The 10501-nt window shown below is 49.5% G+C and overlaps 2 protein-coding genes across 3 annotated transcripts in view; both read right to left on the bottom strand.

The window, feature by feature from the left end:
* Positions 1 to 2781, bottom strand: part of EEF1G (eukaryotic translation elongation factor 1 gamma) — a 15692-nt gene extending 12911 nt beyond the window's left edge. Inside the window, exons 1-4 of the mRNA XM_023518436.1 lie at positions 2599 to 2781; positions 1372 to 1530; positions 695 to 758; positions 340 to 538 (exon numbers count right to left, since the gene is read on the bottom strand). Of these exons, the coding sequence (XP_023374204.1) occupies positions 340 to 538; positions 695 to 758; positions 1372 to 1530; positions 2599 to 2610 (434 nt within the window). The 5' untranslated portion in view covers positions 2611 to 2781. The remainder of the gene's footprint in view (positions 1 to 339; positions 539 to 694; positions 759 to 1371; positions 1531 to 2598) is intronic.
* Positions 2782 to 4502: 1721 nt separating this feature from the next.
* Positions 4503 to 10501, bottom strand: part of TUT1 (terminal uridylyl transferase 1, U6 snRNA-specific) — a 17722-nt gene continuing 11723 nt past the window's right edge. For both annotated transcript variants that reach the window (XM_003798784.3, XM_012810639.2), the window contains 5 exons: positions 7930 to 8399; positions 7052 to 7161; positions 6782 to 6892; positions 6512 to 6604; positions 4503 to 5659 (listed from right to left, as the gene is read on the bottom strand). In XM_003798784.3, the coding sequence (XP_003798832.1) occupies positions 4548 to 5659; positions 6512 to 6604; positions 6782 to 6892; positions 7052 to 7161; positions 7930 to 8399 (1896 nt within the window). In that variant the 3' untranslated portion in view covers positions 4503 to 4547. The remainder of the gene's footprint in view (positions 5660 to 6511; positions 6605 to 6781; positions 6893 to 7051; positions 7162 to 7929; positions 8400 to 10501) is intronic.

The raw sequence follows: 10501 nt of genomic DNA, 5'->3' as shown, positions 1-10501 counted from the left end.
GCCCAGAATGGATTCGAACCCACCACCTTAGGTGTATGTGGCTGGCGCCTTAGCCGCTTGAGCCACAGGCGCCAAGCCTTTCCTTTGAACTTTTAGAAAGAATCTTCAAAGTGTCATCTAGTCTAACCACTCCTCATTTGGTATAAATTTTCTATAGCAGAAATCTCTCTTCCAACCATTCATAACATATACCACTACCACCTGATCTGACAAAGAACCTAGATACTATTAATTACTCATTGCACCAAACTTACACCCCTAAATTATGTCTTCTCATTGTCCACATATTCTTGGCACCCCTTTATGAAACCTATTTTATTTCTGACTCCCAACACTCAGAAGCAGAAACTGATGACATCCCTGCCCCTGGCTTCTCCCCAACTTCCAAAACTTACCTGTTTGTTGTGATGCATGATGCCCAAGGTAGGGAACACCCAGGTACTGGCTGGGGGCACAATGTCGCTATCAGCAAAGCTCACCCACTGTACCACCTGGGCTGCTGCCTCTGGAGTACTCCCCCGTAGCTCCTCATTGCTCACTGCAGGGGTAGAACACAAAGGTCATAACGCTGGGGTTATACCAATATAAGTTCTAGTCACCAAGAATTCTTCCTTGTCCACTCCAGCTCACCCTCATCCTCTCCTACACCCCTCCCCTCCAGACTCTCCCATTCCCATATATCCCTGCAAATTACCATAGTAGGCAATGGCATTGCTCTCAAACACACAGAATCCATCATCACCCTCAAATGCTGGAACCTGGGGACAAAGTAGTGAAAAGATAAAGTAAAACACACAAGGATCTCTCACTAGCCAATCCCAGGAACTTAACTGCTGTGAATAAAAATGTTCACATAAGGTTGACAACCTTACTATGCAAAGTCTTGATACTACCTGAAACCAAAAATACTTCAATGACTTAGCATCCCTTGTGATCTGAATTTACAATATCTGAACTAGGAAACCAAAAAGATGCAGGTATTATGTGATATTCATATAAAATCCCTCAATTATAAGCAGGAAGCCAGAAACCAAGCCCTATAAGCCCCCTGAAGTTAAGAAAGCCTGCTCATAATAGATACTTGATATATCTATACTAAAACATTTGGTAAAAACCCATTCTCTTCACCACAATTACAAGTACGCCTGTAAATTTTACAAAGTCACTGACTGAATAGTTCTGTATTATCTATTACAACTACATGTGACTCTACAATTAACTCGAAATAAAAATATTTTAAGTTAAGTCACTGAAATTATAAAGGAAAACAACATGGAAAGACCCTTTATTTTGGAGGTGACCACTTTTTAAGGACAGAAGCCATCTCCAGAGTTATGAAATCCTAGGACCCCTCTCCACTTCACAACTCACCTTGCCGGCAGGAAATTTACGAAGAAATTCAGGGGTGCGGTTGGTTTGCCCAAAGTGGAAGTGGGGTGGTGCGGAGAGCACGCGGACCTGAGCCCCGCTGTACTGAGCAGCAATGAGGGCCTTGAAGGCCCTCCAGTTTTCAGGATATGTGTACAGGGTCTATGCCAGAAAAGGAGAAAATGTATGTGAATAGAAGGGTCTCAGTCCTAAATGCCACCCACCCAGATGACTTCCTGAGTAATCCCCATCTGTTCAACTCAGTCCCTCTTGTGAACCAAGTTCTTTAGTATCTGTCATGTCATCAGTCTTCTGAAATACCAAGAATATCAAGAACAGAACTACACACCAACTGCTAAATAAAGCTTGTTGACAATTTGACCTTCCCTAAGGACATCTCTAGAAGAATTCTCTTTCCCTCACATACATCTCCAAGAAATCTAGAACTTGTAGCTTCATCAGACGCCATCTGCCTACAAACACACACCCCTCCCTTCCTGGAGCCCTTGTTTCATTCATTGACGGTTACTGAGTGCTTCCTACTCTACTGCTAAGCTGCTCACCGCTTCAAGTATCACCCTGTATAAAACGTACCCAAGGACCAAGAGGTTTCTAAGTTCCCCTGGAATAGCCAGAGATATCGAATGACATATCCTATTCCAAAATCAACTCCTCTCCCTAAAAATCCCTTTCTTGTCGCACATTCCATCCCTCCAGTTCTGTCCCGCAGCGAGTTCCCTGGTGCTCTCTTCTCTATTAACTTGGCCAGCGAAGTTCCACCAGTTTGACCTCACTGTCCGGGGAATCCTATCGCTCCCAAACCTCCCTGGGAGACGACCCTTAACCATGCCAGCCGTACCTGCCCACAAAGACCCTCTTCTTCACCCTGTCTCCTGTTGTCCCATAAAACGGTGACAGAAGTTCCGTCAACCTGGCCAGATCGCACGTCTCAAAGCGGCAACGAAGCCAAACCCCTTTTTGAGGCTTCGGACGACCCAGACAAGGCATCTCTTTTCTCCTCTACCCCAGACCATTCCACCTCTGGCCTCTGAAAGTCACAGCCTCAGTTCTTCTCCAGGCCCTAGGAACTCTGCTCTCCATTGTATGGTCTGTAGGACCCAGAAAAGTTCCCCATTTGACTCCAGAACTCCTCTGGCGCCGACTAGCCCCATTTGGGCAAAGGATGGCGCTGGATAGGGCGATCCAGACCATCAGAGCCGGCAAACTCACCCCAGCCGCCATGGTGATTCCGCAGAGAAAGGGGGTGGGGTTCTCGGCGCTGCCGCAAAGTAAACCGTCTGGGAGAGAAGGGAGGGGGGAAGGGGAGAGCCGTGGAGAAACAGCAGCCGGAAAGCGAGGACGACATAGAAGACATACGCACGACAGTTCAGTATCCCGCGGCGCTGAATTAGAAAAAGAACAGGGCGGGGCTTCCTGGCCGTCGCGGAGAAAGCTCGCGCCTGCGCAATGGGGTTCTGGGCTGGCCCGCCCCCTTAGGCATAGCGGGCTAATCAGAGTCCCAACGCGGAGGGAGTGGAAACTGTGAGAACCAGCTGGAACAGCCGCTCCTGCGCGGCTACGTGGCACAGCGACCTGCCCAGCGCAGCTGGCCTCCTGGAGGGTTACCCCTCCGGCCTGCCCAGGGACAAGTGATCCCTTGTTAGTTCTGCCAAGCCCCTCACATGATTGTGTGAAACTCGCAGGAGCGGGAAATAGCTGCTACACCCAGATGGCAGTTTGCTAAATTCCTTTTGTTTCTGGTCTGGTTTTCTTGTAGAGAGGGACGTGTATCTAACAGGGGGCCAAGTATAAAACGAAACCCCTGCAAAAGTGGTTTGCTCACATTAAACCACTTTGCAAGAGAGGACACTAAGGGCTCGGCGCCTATAGCTCAAGCAGTGAAGGCACCAGCCACAAACACCAGAGCTGGCAGGTTCGAATCCAGCCCTGGCGTGCCAAACAACTACAACTCCTCCCGCCCCCTGCCCTGAAAAAAAAAAAATAGCCGGACGTTGTGTCAGGCGCCTGTAGTCCCAACAAAAGGACACTAGGGCCCGGCGCTGTGACTCAGGCCAACAATCCTAGCACTCTGGGAGGCCAAGGCAGGTGGATTGCCTGAGCTAATAGGGTTGAGACCAGCCTGAGCCAGAGCAAGACCTCAGCTCTAAAAATAGACAGGCGTTGTGGAGAGCGCTTGTAGTCCCAGCTACTTGGGAGGCTAAGGCAAGAGAATCGCTTGAGCCCAACAGTTTGAAGTTGCTGTGAGCTGTGATGCCAATGCACTCTACTGGGGGTGACAAAGTGTGACTGTCTCAAAAAAAAAAAAAGATACCAGACCTTTGAGCTGAAATGGGAAGGGACACCTGTCAGGAAGCTGGACTATTCCCTTAAGGGGCTGACAATGTAGGAACTGACATCAGTTCTGATGTTCGTGATTTTTTACCCATGTCCAAGTTTGAAAACCTCTTACCCAATTTAAGGGCAGGATGAACAACCCTCAACCCAAATTTCTATCCCTGTCACCATCCGTAGATCTGCAGCAGCAGGATAAATGTGGAGGAAAACTTGTTTTTTTCCCAAAGCACTGCTCAATCCACCCACCATACTATCTTTCAGGAACTATGCCCGTGTGCCAGGTACAGGCTAGGCCTATGCACTCCCTGCAAGGCATGCTAAGTGGTAGGAAGCAATAGACTGCTGAGGTGGAGGATGACAGGTATAAGTCCATTTTAGGGGTAAGACAAGGTATGTCCAAGAAAGGTGCATTAAGATCTTGGGGGCAGGCTGGGCACCTTTGGCTCAAGCGGCTAAGGCGCCAGCCACATACACCTGAACTGGCGGGTTTGAATCCAGCCCGGGCCCGCGGAAACAACAAAGATGGCTGTAACCAAAAAATAGCTGGGTGTTGTGGCGGGCGCCTGTAGTTCCAGCTACTTGGGAGGCTGAGACAAGAGAATCGCTTGAGCCCAAGAGTTTGAGGTTGCAGTGAGCTGTGATGCCACGGTACTCTACCCAAGGCAGCAGCTTGAGACCAAAAGAAAAAAAAAGATCTTGGGGGAATGGAATGGAAGAAGTACTGGGTGGAAGGATTATGATTATTATTACCAGGTGGAAATTAGAGAAAACTGGAAGTGTTTATATTAAAATAGCAGCTTTATTGCCCTTTAGGGTCCATGACTTCACTTGAGGAGATTTCGAAATGCTTGAGGGAGAAAAACCTGTAAGAAATGATGTAGATCAGGAAACAGGCCTTGGGTATCCTGGAGTGGGGTCACAGTGAGTGTCTGGTCAGCCTGGGAAGCAGACACCACAAAGGTCAGGAGGGGCTCAGTCTCTGGCCTCTGTTCACTATTCAGTCCTCTAAGCTCCTGGGTTACCCGAGCCTCAGTTGCTAGCCACTCTGCTCCTGTGCCAGCCCCGCTTTCCTTGGTTCGCTGCTGCAAGCGTCTCCGGGCACGCCGCCGTCCAAGCCACACTTGGTGCCATAAGGAGCAGCGCCAGCTCACTGAAGAGAGTGATGCCTCCTTCACTGTCTTACCCTTAGACCCTCCTTGGGCTGCCTCAAGTCCCTTGGGGCCCTGCTCTGCCAGTTCAGCAGCTAGATACTTTCTGGTCATCAGGGGTGGCTCCCCCGACTGCCCAGGGCTCTGCATAGCCCAGTCTTGCACCATCTCTCCAACCTCTATAACCATTTCTTCCACCCCATCTTCACTATGGTCTCCTGCAAGTCTTTGCTGCTTCTCTTTCCCCTCCTCACAGCTCTCTTTCTGTCCATCCAGTTTCAATCTTTTGCTTCTTCCTCCCTGGGGAGACTCCTCAGTTCCATCTCCTTCTGACCATGTTCTTTTGGTTCCCTGTTCTATGTGGCACCCCAGTGCTTCTCTGAACACCTGGACCAGGGCAGCAGTGAGCTGGAGAAAGGGAGCAGGGGGTAAGGGTATCGGGGTGACAGACAGCAGGGAGCTTGGGGTGCTGGGCTGCAGAAGGGGGAGCAACCCCCAGTCCCGACCCCGGGAGGAACGGCGCTGGTACTGGAGGCTTCGGCAGTAATTGGCTGCCGCTTGGCAGCAGTTCTGTAGCCTCCCAGCTATCCGGCTGGTGACATTGGCTGCAACATTGTGACTCAAGTCAAAGGGGTCCTGGAGATTCATAGGGCCAAGGCGCAGACCCTCCCAGGAATTAGAGGACAGGACCGCTGCCACAGGCAGTGCCTGACCCTCCCGCAGGGACAGGAGTGAACCACGAAGATCCCAGCAGGAGACACAGGAGAAGAACTGGGCCAGCAAGGAACCTGGAGGAGGAAGATTAGGGAAAGGGGGTCACCTAGAGGCCAGAACTGAGACTGAGACAGGTCCTACATTAGAGCCATTTCCTTAGCAGAACTTTCTTTTTCCCTTCCAACAGGCTCTGTAGAGTCCCAAGAAGCCAGGCTTCACTGAACACTATAAACAAAAGAGGTCAAGTCAGGCACAGTAGCACACTCCTGTAATCCCAACTACTCAGGAGGCTGACACAGGAGGAGCCCTTGAGCCCAGGAGTTCAAAGCCAGCCTAAGCAACACACCAAGACCCATTTCAAATCAACAATAACAACAACAACCAAAAGGATTAAATAAGAGGTCAAGCCTTTCTCTCCATATCCCCAGCAACATCCTTCCCCAGATGTTATACTTTCTCCCTTGCTAGCAGTGTAACTTTGGGCAAACCACTTAATTTCTCTAACACATGGTTTCTTTTTTTTTTTTTTTTTTGAGACAGAGCCTCAAGCTGTCCCCCTGGGTAGAGTGCCGTGGCATCAAAGCTCACAGCAACCTCCAACTCCTGGGCTCAAGCGAGTCTCCTGCCTCAGCCTCCCAAGTAGCTGAGACCACAGGCACCCGCCACAACGCCTGGCTATTTTTTGTTTGCAGCCATCATTGTTGTTTGGTGGGCTGGGCTGGATTCGAACCCACCACCTTAGGTGTAGGTGGCTGGCGCCTTAGCCACTTGAGCCACAGGCGCCAAGCCACACATGTAATAATATTAGTTATGCCACAAGGTTGCAAACTATGAGAACTATGCCTGCCACACAGTGAGTGTGATGTCTGCTACCCACTGCTATGAATAACATCATTACCAGCCCTCTACTAGGCTCCCCAACTCACTGAGGGGCTCCACATTGGTGCTGGGCTCCAGTCCCGAGGCATTCCTGGGGAAACTACAGTCCCAGCCATCAACTTCCACCTGTTCCCCATCACCTATCAAAGTAAAAAAGGTGAGGGTCAGTCCGGAAGCAGGAAGATAGAGGGTATGAGGGATAGAAGTAGGGATGATAGCAGAGATCTCATCTCCAGGGTAGCTTAGTGTATGTCTTAAGTGTGATAAAAAAGAGGAGACGTAAAGCTAATGAGAGCATGGAAGCTGGGCTACATTACCTGCTTTCTGGGTGAGCTGGGACACAGTGGGCAACACAGGAGGGTTCCTGGTCTGAAGGAAATAGATCACGAGCAAGGTCAGGGCGTAGTTATTGAGAAGGGGGCCACTCCCTGGGTAAATAATTAATAATTCCAGTTAGAGCAGACGTGCTTCTGATCCCCTTATTGGCAGCTTTCTCAACCCCAGTGCCTGGACCTACCTCCCTTCTCACCCTGAATCCCTGCCTGTCTTGACACCTAAGCCCCACATCTGTCCTGATTCATTCTCACCTGACAGACCCCGACCCTGAGCCCAGCAGCGGAGGGTGTACACGAGGGGCCGGACTCGTTCATCCAGCTCAGAGCAGAGACTCAGGAAACGAGAATTATGCAGGGCCAGCCTAGGATAAAGGGGGAATAAGGGTGTTAGGGCTCAGATACCCTTGGAACCTACCACTCCCAGCTCTCACTCCAGACTTGTGTAATAGGAGCCAGCTGGAATAAGGCCAAAGCAGTGTTTTCCAAAGTACTGATGAACACTGGTTTTACGAGAGGAGGTACAAAAGAACATCAAATGAGTTTGGGAACCACTACATCCAATATGTCCATTTTTTTGTTTGTTTGGTTTTTGGGGTTTTTTTGCAGTTTTTGGCCGGGGCCATGTTTGAACCCATCACCTCCGGCATATGGGGCCAGCGCCCTACGCCTTTGAGCCACAGGCACCACCACAATATGTCCATTTTAAACATTCACAGAGCACCTTCTTATAAGATTGCTCATAGCCCTTAATATGCAAAGAAACAAAGACAGGAAGGGGGGAGAAAGGGAGAAAGGGAGAAAAGGAAAAACGGAGAGAAAGGGGAAGCAGAAGAGAGAGAGGGGAGAGAGAAACCTGGTTTGCATTTAACTTCATATACTTCCCAAATTTATTCAACCACAGAACTTTTTCTATATCCCTTAAAAATGGTATTCCAAGGTACATCCATTACAAAATTGAAATGGAAACCAAACAAAAAGAGATAAGTGACAGAAAGAGGAATGGAACCAAACAAGGACAAATTCAAGACTCAGCAGGTATAGGAACATCCCAAGCCAGGAACAACTCTCTCCTCAACCACCCCAGAACTCTCAGCTGGCCTTCCCCAACCACCGCCCCCAAACAAAGGTACCGGTTACTGAGGGAGACGTCACCATGGAGACCTGAAGGTCGATGACAGAACTTGACCACAGGGCACCGGGCAGAGGGTACAGTTTGGACTCGGTACACCCCAGGGACACAGCCCCGGAGAATGGATCCCACTAGCTCCAGCATTGCTCCCCCATCTGTCTTCTCCCCCTTTGGAGCCTCTGCTAGTTCCAATGCCTTTCCCAGGTCTCCTTCTCCTCTGTCCTCCTGGAGTGGTGAGGCTGGAGGCAGGGACAAGGGAGAGGCGACGGTCTCAGAGGCCAAAGCAGAATCCGGAGTCTGGGGTGCCAGAGAAGAGGAAGGGGTTTCAAAGTCCAGGGCTTCAGAGTCTTGAGGAGAAGCTGGAAGCTGTGAGTCTGGAGGAGAGGCTGGGGTACAGGCCAGGGCTTGAGGATCCAGTGGGGAAGCAAGGGCCGAGTCCAAGGATGGAGATTCTGGAGGCTTTGGGGTTGGCTGTAGATGGAAATAAAGTCAGTGAATGCCTCTCATGCTATTCCCAAACCAGGGAACATCCTTGTCCCTGGTTTATTAGGTACAAGCCCCCAATCTAAGGGGCTTTACATGTATTAATTCATTTAGTCCTCACAGCAACATTTTGTTAAAATTAAAATAAAGAGACGGTGTATGGTAGTTCACACTTGTAATGCTAGTACTCTGGGAGGCTGAGGTGGGTGGACTGCTTGAACTCAGGAGTTTGAGACCAGCCTGAGCAAGGGTAAGACCCTGTTTCTTAAAAAAAATTGCCAAGTGGCACCCGTAGCCCAGTGGGTAGAGCACCAGCCACATACACCAAGGCTGGCGGGTTCAAACATGGCTTGGGCCAGCTAAAATGGCAACTGCACCAAAAAATATAGCCGGGCATTGTGGCAGGCACCTGTAGTCCCAGTTATTTGAGAGATTGAGGCAAGAGGATCGCTTGAGCCAGAGTTTGAGGTTGCTGTGAGCTATGAAGTTATGGCATTCTAACCCAGAGCAACAAAGTGAGACTCTGTCTCAATTAATCAATAAATTAAATTAAAGGCCAGGTGCAGTGGCTCATGCCTATAATCCTAGAACTTTGGGAGGCCAAGGCAGGTGAATTGCTTGAGCTTAGGAATTCAAGATCAGCCTGAGCAAGAGCAAGAAGCCATCTTGAAGAAAAAAAAAAGAAAATAAGCTTTTAATTTCACAAATAAATGATCCATATTCTCCAAATATGTTATTGCCATGAAAGACAAAGAAAGGCAAAGAAACTATTCCAGATTAAAGAAGATTAAAGAGACAATGTAACTGTCCACTGTCAAGACAGCTGACAAAATTAGAGTATGGACTATAGATAAAAGTCTTGTGAAAGGCTTATGCCAGTAATCCCAGCACTTTAGAAGGCTGAGGCAGGATCACTTAAAGTCACATCCCAGTGGAGTGGGATGAGGGACAATTTGTTTTCCCTGACAACTCCTCCCCACCATGGGTTTCCAACTGTTAAAGTCAGGATTCTGAAACCAGTCTGGACAAAAGCAAGATCTTTTAAAAAAAATTAACCAAGTGGGGTGACTCATGCCTGTAATCCTTGTACTTTGGGAGCCCAAGGCAGAAGGATCACTTGAAGCCCGGAGGTTGAGACCAGCCTGGGCAATAGAGCAAGACTCTATTTCTATAATAGAGCAAAATAAGAAAAATTAACTGGGCATGGTGGATTGTGCCAATAGTCTCAGCTATTTGGGAGACTGAGGCAGGAAAATTACTTAAACCCAGGAGTTTGAGGCTGAAGTGAGCTATGATCATGCCCCTGCAGCCCAGCCAAGGCAACAGAACAAGATCCTGTCTCACAAAAAAATTAATAACCCTTTCCATGGCTCGTGCCTGTAATCCTAGCACTCTGGGAGGCCGAGGAGGGTGGAGTGCCAGAGCTCACAGGTTCGAGATCAGCCTGAGCCAGAGCAAGACCCCATCTCTAAAAAATAGCTGGGTGCTGTGGCAAGCACCTATAGTCCCAGCTACTTGGGAGGCTGAGGCAAGAGGATCACTTGAGTTCAAGAGTTTGAGGTTGCTGTGAGCTATGATGCCAGGGCACTTGCCTATGATGCCAGGCGCCCACCATAATGCCTGGCTAATTTTTGTTGCAGTTTGGCCAGGGCTGGGCCTGAACCCGTCACCCTCCATACATGGGGCCAGTGCCCCACTCCCAGATAGCTGGGACTATTGGCACAATCCACCATGCCCAGCTAATTTTTCTTATTTTGCTCTATTACAGAAATAGGGTTTTGCTCTATTGCCCAGGCTGGTCTCAACCTCCTGGCTTCAAGTGATCCTTCTGCCTTGGGCTCCCAAAGTGCAAGGATTACAGGCATGAGTTACTTAGGGTGACTGAGTGAGACTCTGTCTCAAAAGAAAAAAAGGGGGGGGTGGCACCTATGGCTCAGGGAATGGGGCACCGGCCCCATGTACGGAGGGTGGTGGGTTAGGGCCTGGCCCTGGCCAAACTGCAACAAAAAAAATAGCCGGGAGCTGTGGTGGGCACCTGTAGTCCCAGCTATCTGGGAGGCTGAGGCAAGAGAATCACCTAAGCCCAGGAG

The sequence above is a fragment of the Otolemur garnettii genome, unplaced genomic scaffold (assembly GCF_000181295.1).
Source record: "Otolemur garnettii isolate 467f Iridium unplaced genomic scaffold, OtoGar3 scaffold00140, whole genome shotgun sequence".
Lineage (NCBI taxonomy): Eukaryota > Metazoa > Chordata > Mammalia > Primates > Galagidae > Otolemur > Otolemur garnettii.
Note: the sequence above shows the minus strand (reverse complement) of the source record. Positions and strands in the feature narration are given on the sequence as shown.